Source organism: Chiloscyllium plagiosum, unplaced genomic scaffold (genome assembly GCF_037043375.1).
Source record: "Chiloscyllium plagiosum isolate Xiang-an unplaced genomic scaffold, Cpla_swu_hap1 HiC_scaffold_8, whole genome shotgun sequence".
In the NCBI taxonomy this organism is placed as follows: Eukaryota; Metazoa; Chordata; class Chondrichthyes; order Orectolobiformes; family Hemiscylliidae; genus Chiloscyllium; species Chiloscyllium plagiosum.
This window is the reverse complement of record NW_028270146.1, coordinates 32,440,145-32,455,360: the sequence shown is the minus strand read 5'-3', so window position 1 is coordinate 32,455,360 and position 15,216 is coordinate 32,440,145. Positions and strand designations below refer to the sequence as shown.

The window sequence follows — 15,216 nt, the reverse complement described above, 5'->3', positions numbered from 1 at the left end:
GAATAAAACTTTGGGGCTATATTTAATACCCATCCAAAAAAGCTTGAATGGTGCAGATGTTCCTACGGTGTACCAGCTAATTCGAAGATTTATTTCATTCAGACAGGCATTATTTTGCCTATATTCTATCATGTACCATTGCTAAAATTTGCCACGTGTAAGTCTGAAGTATGTCTTCTAGTTTTGGAAATATGCAGTAGCTGAGTTAACATCTATAAAGAGAAGAGACAAGTTATTGGTATTTTGGGTGAATAACCCTGAAGCATTTTTAAACTAGTATTTTGTTTTCTTTACTTGTCTTGCTGTATTGTTCCACAATTTTCTATTTTCATTTCAAATTTCCCACATATTTAACACATGATTGCTTACTTGTAATGTGGATATTTTCTAACAAAAGGAGAGACTGTAATGAAACCACAAAATATATTGTACTTCTTAAAAAGAAAAAAACATTTATTTGATTATTAGGCGTTATACTTTTGTTTTCCAGAGCTTGGTCAAGGAAAAAGTTGTTGGAACAGGTTAAGGTTTCTTGACACTTGTGAATGCATCATGGATCTGTTTTCAAAAGCTTTCTTCTGTAAATACTTTTTCCTGCCTGTACTTGAACTTTCAAATGATCCTGTTCCAAATGTAAGGTGAGTAAATTATCAATATAACACTACATGTTGTATGCTTGTTGCTTGGTATCAGGTTTTAATGGGTTTTTTTCTGTAACTGCAAAAGTGAAAAGCACATGTTACAATGTGTGATACAACCTGATACTGTCAGAATTTCTTTCAGTGGCAGAAATAACTATCTTCTCCACATTCCCTTCTGCATCATTGTGAAGTTTATTTTTCATAACTGGTCTTTGAGATTGTGAGAAGTGAAACTTATGTTGTTTCAACCTTTTGGAGTCGTTAAAGTGTTGCACAAAATTTCACATCGTTCAGGTTAATATTGCAACGGCCAAAAACAAATTTGATGTAATGACTAGTACTTGGTTCAAAACATTTTGGGGTAGCCGCCTACATGTTTAATGATGCTGGGCAGTGAGGCTTAGGACTTACAGAACCATTGAGGGGAGTTTTAATCAGCCTGCTACATAGCTAGAATTGCTGATGTGATCACGTAGCCAGCAGGATCCCACTGAATGCCTTACATAATTTAAGTAGGTTCATTGGTGCAAGAGAAACACCAATGGGCTGACATTTGATTGTGTTAAAGGCAATTGGATTGACTTTCAACCCTAGATTTCACCTTTAGCTCTCAATGCTTTGAGTTTCCTGGAGCTGACCACGTAAAGTGAGCTGAGAGAATGGTGGGAATTGACAAGACTAAGCAGTTGACAACCAAGAAAACCTTTTAAATATTGAAAACAGTTGGGTTCTCCTTTACCCAAGTGGAAATGTTTTTCTAAGAATGTGTTCATTTCTTTAGAGATGATTGCCAGTACATATATGAGCATGCAAGAATTAGGATCAGCAATAGACCACTTGGCTCCTTGACCCTGCTGTGCCAATCAGTGACGTCATTAATCCACATGCTTGCCTCCTTTTGATGATCACTCACCACCTTATTTATTAAGAATCTGTCTACCAGTACCTGAAAAATATTCAAATCTGTGCTTCCATTGCATTTTGAGGATGAGAATTCCAAAAAGTCATTCTCTGCATGGAAGGAAAAAGCTCCTTCTCTCTATCTTAAATGAGCAACCCCTAATTTTTAAACAGTGGGCCTAGTTCTAAGTTTACCTACAAGAGAAATCATCCTTTCGATATCCGCCGCATCAAGGCCCATCAGGATATTCAGTTTCAATCAATTTACTTACTCTCTCAACTGTAGAAGGTACAAGTCTTGGCTGTCCAAACTTGCTCCATTTGACAACCCTTTATTCCCGGTATTAATTTTCTAAACCTTCTCTAAGGTACTCTCAATACATTTATATCCTTTCCTGCAGTATGAGATTGATACACTTCAGATGGAATCTTACTAATGTCCTTTGTAACTGAAGCATATAGAGTTTAATTTAGCAAAATATGAGGTTTTGCATTTTGGTATGATGAATAAGGGTAGGTTTTACACAGGGTAGGGCCCTGAAAAGTGTTGTAGAACAAAGAGACATAGGGGTTCAGGTATGTAGTTCATTGAAAGTTGTATCACAGGTAGACAGATTGGTAAAGAAGACATTTGACATGCTTACCTTCATTGCTCAGACCACTGATGTAAAAGTTGGAAAATCATGTTATGGTTGTACAGGATGTTGGTGAGGCCACTTTTGGTGTACTGTTTACAGATCTGGTCACCCTGCTGTAGGAAGGATATGGCTAAATTGGAGAGGAATTATAAAAAGGTTTACAAGGATGTTACCAGGACTGGAGGGTTTGTTAATCTTGCAGAAATATTTGCATCGTCTGTAATTGTAGGTGAGGTGCCAGATGACTGGAGACTGGTTAATGTTGTGCCTTTGTTCAAGAAAAGATGTAAGGAGAAGCTTGAGAACTATAGACTTGTGAGTCAGATTTCAGTGGTCGGTAAGTTGTTGAAATTGATTCTGAAAGATAGAATTTATATACATTTGAAGAGGTAAGGAATGATAAAGGATAGTTAGCATGGTTTTGTGTGAGGGAAATCATGTCTCAAAAACTTGATTGAGTTTTTTTTAGGAAATAACCAAGAAAATTAATGAGGGCAGAGTGGTAGAAGTTGTTTAGATTAGATTCCCTACAGTATGGAAACAGGCCCTTCAGCCCAACACGTCCACACCGACCCTACGAAGAGAATCCACCCAGATCCAATCCCCTACCCTATATTTACCCTTAAACAATGCACCTAACACTATGGGCAATTTAGCATGGCCAGTTCACCTGAACTGCACATCTTTGGAATGTGGGAGGAAACCGGAGCACCCAGAGCAAACACAGGGAGAATGTGCAAACTCCACACAGGCAGTCACCTAAGGTGGGTATCGAACCTGGGTCCCTGGCGCGGTGAGGCAGCAGTGCTAACCACTGAGCCATTGTGCTGCCCAAGTTTATTTGGACTTTAGTAAAGCCTTTGACAAGACTCTACATGATAGATTTAATTAATAAAGTTAGATCACATGGGATTCAGGGTGAGTTTGCCAATTGGATACAAAACTGGCTTAATGGCAGGAGACAGAGTGATGGTGGAGGCTTGTTTTTCCAACTGGAGGCCTGTTATCAGCAGTGTTCCACAGGGATCGGTGCTGGGTCCACTTTTGTTTGTCATTTATTTGAAATATTTAGACCAAAATATAGAAGGCAAGGTTAGTAAATTTGCGGATGATGTCAAAATTGGTGATATAATGGGCAATGAAGAAAGTTATCTAAGATTACAAAGTGATATTGTTCAATGGGTGGAGTAATGGCAGATGGAGTTTAATTTAGATAAATGTTAGCTATAGCATTTTGCTAAAGCAAGCAAGAGCAGCAATTATACATTTAAAAGTAGGGAATTGGGTATGTTGTAGAACAAGAGATCTAGGGGTAAGTTAATAATTCTTTGAAGTTTGCATCACATATAGAGAGGGTGGTTAGCAGGCATTTAGCACACTTACCTTCATTGATTAGACATTGAGTATAGGAGGTGGATCATCATGTTGAGGTTGTACAGAATGTTGTTGAGGCCTCTTTTGGAGTGTTGTGTCCAGATCTGGTTTGATTGGCTGGGACTTTTTTCTCTAGAGCATAGGGATGACCTTACAGATGTTTGTAAAATCATATGGGGCATACGTAATGTGAATAGCAAAGGTCTTTTCTCTAGGGTTGGGGACTTCAAAACTAAAGGGATTCACACAGAGGCTGGTTCATAGGTGGAATGAACTTCCAGAAGAAGTGATAGATGCATGGCTAGTTACAACATTTAAAAGACATTTGGACAGGCATATGAATGGGAAAGTTTAGAGGGACATGGGCCAAATGCAGCTCAGTAGGAATAGCTCAGTTTCAGCAACTTGATTGGCTTGCATGAGTTGGACTGAGAGATTATTGTTGACTTTTGTATTTACTTCCACTCACAATAAGTAATAGCTTTCTATTACCTTTCTTAATTACCTGCTGTACCTGCATATCAACCTTTTGTAAATCAGGTTCTCAGACATCCAGATCCCTCTGCATCTCATAGCACTGTACCTTTCAACACTTAGCCAATTTGCTTCCTTTTATTCTTCCTTGCAAAAATTGTCAATTCCGCACTTTACTAGCTTAGAATCCATCTGCTCGTTCACTTAACTATCTTTATAACTTTATAGCTTTGTTATTTCCTCTTCATAGCTTATTTTCCTACCTGTTTTTGTATCATTAGCAAATTTGGTAACCATATCTTTGGACCTTTCACAAGTAATACAAATTATAAAAATTTAGGAGGAGAAAGTGAGGTCTGCAGATGCTGGAGATCAGAGCTGGAAATGTGTTGCTGGAAAAGCGCAGCAGGTCAGGCAGCATCCAGGGAACAGGCTTATGCCCGAAACGTCGATTCTCCTGTTCCCTGGATGCTGCCTGACCTGCTGCGCTTTTCCAGCAACACATTTCCAGCTATAAAAATTTGGTCCAAGCACAGATATTATGGCACACCATTCATAAGATCTTTCCACCCTGAAAATTGCCCATTTATGTCCACTCTGTTTCCTGGTAGCTAATCTTTTCAAACCAACATGTTAATCCTTATATCGTGAGCTTTTCCTTTCTTCAAAAACCTTTAATGTTTCATCTTGCCAGATCTTTATGGAAATCTGAGGATGGTACACCTTCTGGTTTCACTTTATTCAGTGTACATCTTACTTCAACAAACTTCAGTAAACATGATTTCCCTTTTTCAAAACTATTTGACTTTGCCTGATTACCTTAGATTTCTCTAAGTGCCCTGTGATAAAATTACGAGAAGCAGTTTCTGAAATCTCCTTGATGACAAGTGGTAACCTAACAAACCTGTAGTTTCCTGACTTCTGTCTCCATTTTTGAGTAAAGGAATTAAATGTGTTATTTTCAAATGTAATGGAACCTTCTTTGAATCGAAAGAACTTTTGAAAATAAAAACCAATGCATCAACTGATTCACTAGCAATGTCTTTTAAGGTCCCAAAATGAAGTCCTCTGGTCCTAATAGACTTCTGAACCTGCAGTTTCAACTACCTACTTCCCTTGTGATTGTAATTTTCTTGCATTCCTCATTCCCATCCATTTCCTGATGTTTTACAGCTATTTCTGGGGTGTTACTAAATCCTCTATATTGAAGACCAGTGCAAAATATTTGTTCATTGCATCTACCATATCTTTATTTTCCATTATTAATTCTCCAAACTCACTTTCTATAGAGCCAAAGCTGACTGTGTTAACTTTTCCTTTGAAATATTTATTAAAACAATGAATATCTATTTTATATCGCTAACTTACTTCCCTTGCACTCTTATCTTTTAGCCATTCTTTGCAGTTCTTTATGTTCTGTCCAATCTTATGATCCACTATCCATCTTTGCATAATTATGTGCTTTAAGCTTGGGAATTGACTGGCAAATTTTATGGCCTTTACATATTAATCTGCAGCACAGATTGGGGTTCCTCAAGGCTTCCCTGGCTTCTGCAAATACAAATCTCCTGATTGAGACAGAATATCTGCTCCATTTCAGATGAATAACAATTCAATTTGGTACCATTTTTGACAGTTTAGTGAGCCGTGGATTAAGTATGGTAATGGACTTGAATATGTGTCTTACAGGCAGCCAACTTAAAAAATGAAGTGCTGCGCTAATTCTAGGTTTGTGGCTGATGCAGCTGTGAATGTGGGTGCCTGGACAGACTCATTAGAATGCATCATCCACTCCGTGTAAATACAGTTGTAGATCCTGAATAAATTCCCCAACTCCAATTTCTGGTTTGACATCTAATGATGATAAATTGCACACCATTAATTACATATCACAGGTTTGAGTATTTAAAAAGAATCATGAATTATCTGTTTTAGCAGCTTAGTGCAGATGCCCTCCCACTGATGTTCTTATGCATTAACCCTAATCTAAATCAGCAGCAAAGTCTGTGTAATCATTTCAACTTCCTGTGCCCATTCTATTCTATCCGATCGCCTTCATCATCCTCAACCCCTTCCCTAAACCAAATGCACAACTATATTTTGAAAAATGTATGATGGTAGATCTCAACATACCTTGACCATATCTCTTAAGAAAATGTCCATTTGATGGCTTAACTGATAAATAGAAAAAAAGTAGGAGTTATTTGTATTGTGGAGCTAGCATTTTAATAGATTTCAGTGTTTTGAAAATTCATTTTTTTAAGACAAGAACTCACGATAATATTGTACTGTAACTCTCAATTTATTGTTTTACTTTTACTTTTTCAGGATTAAATTCTGTTACATGCTGCCAAAATTGAAGTCTGCATTGAAACTGCCTGCCGACAAACACCTGCTTCAACAGCTAGAGCTTTGTGTTAGGAAATTACTTTGTCAGGAAAAGGACAAAGATGTCACAGCAATAGTGAGAATTGTATGTTTATTTCTTATATCATTTTTGTAATTGATAATTCTGCAGTCAGTGTTAAAGCTTTACTATTGAGATTAGGTAACTTTCTCTATTTGACTAAATCAATGGATCATTTGAAAGAAAAGTGAATCTGATTTTAGATGTCCAATATATTTCAAAACTCGCTTCTAAATTCTTTAATATTTAAAAAATATATAAGATATTGGAATTAGCTATTAGTGGGCATATTTTGCTGTAAAAAATGATAGAATCTAAGCATTCTGTTATTAATACAAAAGTTGGCCGGCAACTTGTGTAGAGGTAGAGGTGTCCTATGAATTATGAATAGCTACAAGATTCGCCACGAACTTTGGCCTTGGTTTTCATGAAGTTCTAGCGTTTGCACATTAATTATCGATTAAAGGTAAAGCCACCATAGTCTCACAAGACCATAGGGCTGCTCCCTCATTCAAGGCAGTGGACTGATTGTAGTTTAACCTGAGAGTCACCATGCTTTAGGTGAGGGGAGAGGTTGGGAAGCAGAATCCTTCATGGTAACCCAACCGGTGTGGGAATTGAACCCATGCTGGTGGTATCACTCTGCATCACAAGCCAACTGTCCAGCCAACTGAGCTAACAGACTAGTATTCAATTAAATTCACCAGAAATAAACAAGTTTTGAAATCATCACTGTAAGTAACCTTTTAACGTAATCGTTTTTGATAATGACCATCCATTACTCTTGCCCAAAAACTGAAGATTGACAATGTAACACCTCATTCCTCAGGTTGTGAATTGTTTTAAGAAATGTTAAAATTATCAAATTTATCATTTCTTTAATCTTTCTTTTCCTTTGGCTTTTCTTTTTTAACCTTTCTCCCGTAATCCATTCTTTTTTTTTCTCACTTGGCCCTTCTATTCCTGATTTAACATAGAATTCAGCTATTTTAGTTCACCGACCAACTCAATGCTTTCTTTGTTTACTTCACTATCCTTAACCTTGTAATCATGTTGGTTAAGGAGATTCACAAACATTTGTGTCTGAAATGCCTTGTTCCATCCATTACACAATTGGCAGCATATACATCCAGCAGCTTTGTTGGCAAGATGTTTAAAACCTACATATGCTGGAACAAGTCAGAATGATGAACACACCATGAAATACCCTGTCTCAGCAGAATTTTGCCTATTATACCATATGTTTGTGGTCACAAAACTATTTTCCTGTTGCAATCTGTTCACACCAGTATATAATAGAAACAATTTATCCTAAAATTAAGTAAAAAAGATCTTTTTGAAAATTTATATTTTTTTTCTGGAAATTGTTAGCTTCTAAGTTTAGAATGCACTTTACTGTAGATTGCTGTGTTTAGGTCGGCCCCACCTATGAGATGGTTCCATTTTATCAATATCATACTTTTGCATATACTTCAGAATTAAATTCTGGTTGACTATTTATTTTCAACTGCAAAATGCTATACTCACATTTATAGTCTACCTAAAGTTTTCATATCAAATCATATTTCACTTGATTTATGCTGTAAGTTGCACATGGGATCAAGCAGATGATACAGGCTTTGTTGCAAAGGAACTTTCTGAAGAAGAATCATGTTGGACTCAATGTTAACTCTTCACAATTGGTACCAGACCATTTGAGTTTCTCCAGCTTCTTCTGTGTTTGTTTCAAATTTCCAGCAACAGCAGTATTTTGCTTTTATTAAAAGAGCAAACTTAATATGGTAGTAGTGAGTGAGAAACAGAAATGGCTCCTTCACTAAAAGTATTGAAGTATGACGCTGTTTTCAAACTAGAAGTCATAACATTTACTAGCTTGTCAAATAACCATACTGTAGCAAAGGAATTCGATGAAGAACTGATGTTAGAATAGGAGGAAATAGTAGTCAATGTCTGAGACCAAATGCACATCAGAACAGGGACCAGCCTGTGGCCTGATATTGAGAAACATGCATTAGAATGGGTCTTCAAAATCGTCAGAATCATCATCATCCTACAATCATTTAAATGTGGTACAATTACGAAGTTTATAAGGTTTTCCTAAAACATCAGTGATTATCAGAAACAGTTTAGTTTGCCAGACACCTAGAGGGAGAGCATCTACAAGTCTCAAGGCTCTGTGGTTCAACCTACCAGAATGTGTGTGGAAGCTCAAGCTTGCATTTAAAAAAAACACAAATTCAAAAGAATTAAAATGAAGTTGCAAGATTTAACTAGCTCATGCCAGAAGGAAGATCTCCAGTAACATTCTCACTACAAAGCACAGTTCTCAAGCTAGATATTATCACTTAGATAAAAACAAGAAGAGCAGAAGTTTCAATATTCACTTAAAAGACAGTATTACATGTACTAGTCGAGTGTTTTTGCAATTGTGTTTAAAACAAAACAGGTAATACTTTCTGTAATTTAAAGTGTAAATTGCCAACAATAATAGTGTTTAATTACTTAGGCCTTTATTCATGTCATTATAGTAAACATCTTGAACCACAAAATTTTGGAGTACTATCCTTGCAATCATTATTTGGAAGTTCACATTGCTTTTAAAAAGATATCGATATGAACTAATATGTGACCCATATGAAGCCCTCAGACCAATTAAGATTTCAACCAGCTAGTTGGTGTTGGCATTTTATGAGACAAAACAGCTCAATGTTGTGACAGAAGACCAAAATTGCTAAGATGGAATGATGGAGTTCAGTTTAGATAAATGTGAGAGGTTGCATTTGGTAGGGCAAACCAGGGTAGGACTTATACAATTAATGATAGGGTCCTGAGGAGTGTTGGCAAACAAACATACCTTGGGATGCAGGAGCCCAGTTCCTAGAAAGTGGAGTTGCAAGTAGACAAGGTGGTGAAGAAGTTATTTGGCACAATTGCCTTCATTGGTCAGAACATTGAGTATAGAAGTTAGGATGACATGTTACAGTTATACAGGACATTGGTGAAGCCACTTTTAGAATATTGCAAACAATTATGGTTGCCTTCTATAGGAAGGATATTAAACTTGAGAGGGTGTAGAAAAGGTTTACAAGGATGTTGCTTGGACTGGAGGGTTTGAGTTACAGGGAGAGGCTGATTAGGCTGGGGCTTTTTTTCCTGGCTGAGGGATGACCTTATAGAGGTTTATAAATTCATGACAGACATGGATAGGGTCTTTTTCCTAGGGTGGGGGAATCCAAAGCTAGAGGGCGTAGGTTTAAGGTGAGAAGGGAAAACTTTTAAAAGGACCTGATAGGTAACTTTTTCATGCAGAGATTGATGTGTGTGTGGAATGAATTGCCAGAGGAAGTGTTGGAGATGGGTACAATTATAACATTTAAAAGGCATCTGAATGAGTACATGAATAGCAAGGCATATTGGTGAAGTGCTGGCAAATGGGACTAGTCATATTGAGATGTCCGTTGGCGCAGATGAGTTGGGCTGAAGGATTTGTTTCTGAGCTGTATGATTCTATGACTGTATGACTGCTCAGCCCAAGTCCATAAGAAATTACTGAGCTGTGAATGCAGCCCTGTCCGTCACGCAAACTAGCCTTCCATCCATTGACTGTCTGTATTTCTCGCTGCCTGGTCAAAGCAGCCAACATAATCAAGGACACCTCCCACTGAGTTATACTCTCTTCCATCAGGCAGAAGATACAAAACTTTGAAAACACTTATCAACAGATTCAAGAGCAGCTTCTTCCCCACTGTTATCAGAATTTTGAATGGACCCCTCTTATGTTGATCTTTCGGCACCTTCTCTACCTATAACACTGTGTTCTGCATTCTGTTCTATTACTCTGATGTACTTATGTAAAATATGATTTGCCTGTGTAACATGCAAAAATTACTTTTTACTGTATCTCAGTACATTTGACAATAATAAATCATAATCAAAAAGTCAAGATTTGAAACAGTTTGAGTGAAAATTACAAGAAATGAGAAGACTACATTGATAGTGATACTGGTCTGCATGACCACCTGAACAAAATGAAACCGGTGATGACTTTCAAACATACAACCATGCTAAACATCAAATTCCCTGCACTTTTTTTTGTGTATGTTGATGATGAGTAAAGTTATGGATGGATAATGTGTGGAATAAATGTCATGGTTATTAATATATGCAGCTTGCTAGCGTGCAACATGCTCATATCATATAATGGATGAGATCAAGTGGTGCCTGCAAAGAAATAATGTCCAGATTACAATTATTACTCAGGATTCTAACATCCATAGTTTGATCCTTTAGATCGACAAGCTATTCGAGGATTATGAGGGTGCTGAATGGAATTTTTGGAGAAACAAAAATAACAAAGAATGGAAAAATGCATCAGCCCCATTTAATGCCTTTTGTGTGGTTTGGTTATCAAAATAAGGGGTGCTATTAATGCAGAAAGTGTCATCAGATTGTTCTGTCAGTGCAGAATATCCAATTCTGCAATATTCAATTCAGATGAAGGATAAATTGATTTGTGGAGAAATGGAAATGAAAGCCAAACCTCAAATCTGATTTTGAGTGAGATCCTTAAGATGATGACATAGCCAAAGTGATTTGGATGAAATCTTTATATCCGATGCTGAAGATAGTGAATTTAACTGTGTTAAAATGCTCTGATTGTGGTTACAGGTATTTTTATATAATTAATTATTTCAATAAACTGTCTCATTAATGTGAATGACAGTTGTTATGTTTATTTTCATATTTCAAATAGTGACTACAACACAATTGCAGTTCATCTTTTAGACTGAACATATAAGTCGATCCCATTTTTAAAGGATTTTTGGACACTTAAAGAATGGCATATTTGCTGTGATCTAAAGATATTCTTTCTAAAAGTAATCTCCTTTCGAATGCTATTTTACCAGCATTACTTCATCCTCAAGAAATTTAATGGTTAGGTTATTTAGCATGTCTTAATCTGAATGGAAAAAACCAAGAATTTCCCGATAACATTCTAGAACTGAATCACTTTTTTGTCTATTGTCTCCTTTCAAATTCTACCAACACTCTCTTGCTGTTACTTTTAGATTACGTTGGAATTAGATCGAATGGAAACGAGTACGGAATCTGTAAGTTAGCATTTTGCTATAGCTTTTCTCCAGACAAATGATTATTCCAGAAATAAATTAAGCAATTCAGTTACTAATGAAGGAGTATTTGACTTTTTTCTTCCTCCAGTTTCCCAAAAGGTTACAAGAAAAAGACTTACTGGATCACAAGAAGGAAAAAGAAGAAAATTTGCTCCTAGAAATGGTAATGTCTGCTGAAATGTTTGTACCTGTTCGTTAAAGATTTACATTATGTTTCATGCTATCTGTAAATATATCTTTTAATCTTGTATGATTTTTCAGAATGCAAAAGTAACAGGAGTTGTGAATATTAAAAATTGAATAGTTGAATTCAGTGAGATCATAGCTGATCTGATCATTGTCACCTCCACTTTCTTGCCTTATCCATATGTGATGGTTACTTGAGCAGAATGTTCCCTCTTGGGGAATAGTGTTATTCTCCATGGTCAAGGAGAAATCCTGTTTCCCTTCTTTATTCAGGTCCGACTTGCCCCCCTATGTGTTTAACACCTTTCACTTTTGATAACTTTATTTTAGGAAAATATTTTGAGCAGAAGAATGTAGGACAAATCTAACTGATGATAGATAAAGTTGGGGGACCTGCTATAACATGTTCTGGCTCATTGGACTCCAAGATATTATCATTACTTTTTACAATCCTCTCACACTTTTCTCATAGCCAGATTTAGAGAGTGTAACATTCTTACATTGATATAAATTAACATTACATATTTCAGATTGTGGAGCAATCCATCATAATGCATTTAGGATATGTGGATTTTGGCAGTAAACTATAATGGTTTTTCAATCAATGGATCTAACAGTTGTCATTAGGAAAATTCTCAGGTGTAGTACACGATGCTGTATACAGTCACTTACCTCAACAGCCTGCTACTCAAAGCCTTAATGGATTTCTAAGCAATGCATTATGCCTCTCTGATGAACTGAAAGTTGCAGTATGAGATATTTGGAATGTATTTGGATTTCAGAATCCAAGAGTCATAGAGACATACAGCGTGGAAATAGTCCCTCTGGTCCAACTTGTCCATGCCAACCAGCTATCCTAAATAAATCTAGTGCCATTTGCCAGCATTTGGCCAGTTTAAACACATGCTATTCATACACCCATCCAGTTGTCTTTTAACTGGTGCCATTGTACCAGCCTCCACCATTTCCTCTGGCAGCTCATTCCATGCACACACCAGTCTCTGTGTGAAAAGGTTGCCCCTTAGGTCCCTTTTAAATCTTTGCCTCTCACTTTAAATCTATGCTGTCTAGTTTTGGACTCCTCCACCCCTCTGGAGAAAGACCTTGGGTATTCACATAGCCCTGTCCCTCAGGATTTTATAAATCTCGAAGGTCACCTCTCAGCCTGTGACACTTGAGGGAAAATAGGCCCAGCCTATTCATACTCTCCAGGTATTTCAAACCCTCTAACCCTGGCAACATCCTTGTAAATCTTTTCTGAACCCTTTCAAGTTTCACAACATCCTTCCTAATGCAGGGTGACCAGAATTATATGCAGTTTTCCAATAACAACCTAACCAATGTCCTATACAGTCGCAACATGACCTCCCAATTCCTATACTTGATGCACTGACCACTAAAGGAAAGCATACCAGATGCCTTCTTCACTGTCCTATATACCTGTAACTCCACTTTCAAGGAACTATGAACCTACACTCCAAGGTCTCTTTGTTCAGCAACACTCTCAGAACCTAAACATTAAGTGTATGCGTCCTGACCTGGTTTGCCTTTCCAATATTTATCACCTCACATTTATCCAAGTTAAACTCCATCTGCCACACCTCGGGCCATTGGCTCATCTGATCACGATCCCATTGTAACCTGAGATAGCCTTCTTTGCTGTTCGCTGCACCCCCTATTTTGATGTCATGTACCTTCTATGTTCATATCCAAACCATTTATATAAATGACAAAAAGAAGTGGACCCAGCACCAATCCTTTTGGCACAGCACTGGTCACAGGCCTCCAATCCGAAAAGCAATACTCCATCACCATCTTCTGTCTTTTACCTTCAAGCTAATTCTCCCTGTATTTCATGTGATCTATCCTTGCCAACCAGTCTATCACGAGGAACCTTGTCAAACACCTTACTGAAGTCCATATAGATCACATCCACTGCTCTGCCCTCATCAATCCTCTTTGTTACTTCTTCAAAAATCTCAATCAGGTTAGTGAGACATGATTTCTCACGCACAAAGCCATGTTGACAATCCCTAACCAGTCCTTGCCTTTCCAAATACACGTAAATCCTGTCCCTTAGGATTCCCTCCAACGACGTTCTCGCCACTGATGTTAGGCTCATCAGTCTACATAGTTCCCTGGCTTTTCCTTACCACCTTTCTTAAATAGTGACACCGCATTAGCCAATTGCGACTCTTCTGGCACCTCATCTGTGGCTATTGATGGTACAAATATGTCAGCAAGGGGCCCAGCAATCACTTCCCTAGCTTACCACAGAGTTCTAGGGTACACCTGATCAGTTCCTGGGGATTTATCCACTTTCATGCTTTTTAAGACATCTAACATCATCTTGTCTGTTAAATGGACACTTTTTTCAAAATTGTGCTATTTATTTCCCCACATATTTGATAATGTGCCACAATTACATGTTTAAAATGGGTAAAAACTCATAGTATTAATATAGTCCTGGTGTTTGCTCTCACTGGTGAAAGGATTGTGCCTGCCATGCCCCTGACTGATAGCTGCCTACAATCTGTTTGAGCCTGTAAATGGAGACTTTCTCTAATCCAGCAACTTTTCAAGCCACCGTACTCAATGAGCTTGGTCACCTATACACAGCGAAAGAAATGAGAAAGCTCTTCAACTAATCAGATTGAAGAATATTTATTGTGATGCAAGAAGTCTAAGTCAGGAAGTTCAAACCAGGAACTTAATTCAAGAAGGTGAAATAAAGATTGGGAAGTATGGATGGGATTAAGGGAGAAAAAAACAGAAAAGGCTAAAATAGACAGTAGTTTTCTTTGAGAGAAAAGGCTTTTATGTTTAAAATTCAAATTTCTTAGCCAAAGCTATTATTCAACCATAATTATATATAAGAATATAGGAAATTGGAGGTGAAATGAACTATTTTCTAACTTATTTCCACTTCCTCTCACTATCTTTGTCTTCCTTAATTCTCTTAATACCCATAACATGTGTTAACTTTTGTCTTGGCTGTTTTCAGTGAGCACCAGAAATTCCAAATGTTCAGAGTTCTTTAACTGAAGACATTTCTGCTCATCGTCACACTTAATGACTGACATGTTATTCTGATGCTGTGACACTGTGCTGGATTCTCCAGCCAAAGCAAACTTTTTCTTAGTATCTATAAAGTTCTTCAGGAACATTAATTCACCCCTCTTTTTTCATAAATCCCCAAAATGAAATATAAGCCTAATTTATTTAATCTGTCTTCATCGGACAATTCCCTCACCCTGTGAGTTACATTATTGAACTTATGTTGCACTTACCATTGTGCATGTATGTTCCTTCCTTTGGTTAGTTCACCAAAACTGCACACTTATCACACTGTTCAAAAATCATTCCTGAATACACAAGCTCTAACTTTAGGTATTTTTTAGTAGGGAACTAGTGGACGGATCTAATAGGTTCACACCATTGTATTTATTTATTGAATGCTGCAT

At 37.2% G+C, this 15,216-nt stretch overlaps 1 protein-coding gene across 5 annotated transcripts in view; it reads left to right on the top strand.

Annotated features, from left to right (window-relative positions):
- The window catches only part of ppp4r4 (protein phosphatase 4, regulatory subunit 4), a 186,495-nt gene that overhangs the window by 148,216 nt on the left and 23,063 nt on the right, over positions 1–15,216 (top strand). For all 5 annotated transcript variants that reach the window (XM_087989669.1, XM_043697169.2, XM_043697170.2 and 2 more), the window contains 4 exons: positions 491–638; positions 6,356–6,500; positions 11,504–11,545; positions 11,655–11,729. In XM_087989669.1, coding sequence (XP_087845795.1) covers positions 491–638; positions 6,356–6,500; positions 11,504–11,545; positions 11,655–11,729 — 410 coding nt within the window. The remainder of the gene's footprint in view (positions 1–490; positions 639–6,355; positions 6,501–11,503; positions 11,546–11,654; positions 11,730–15,216) is intronic.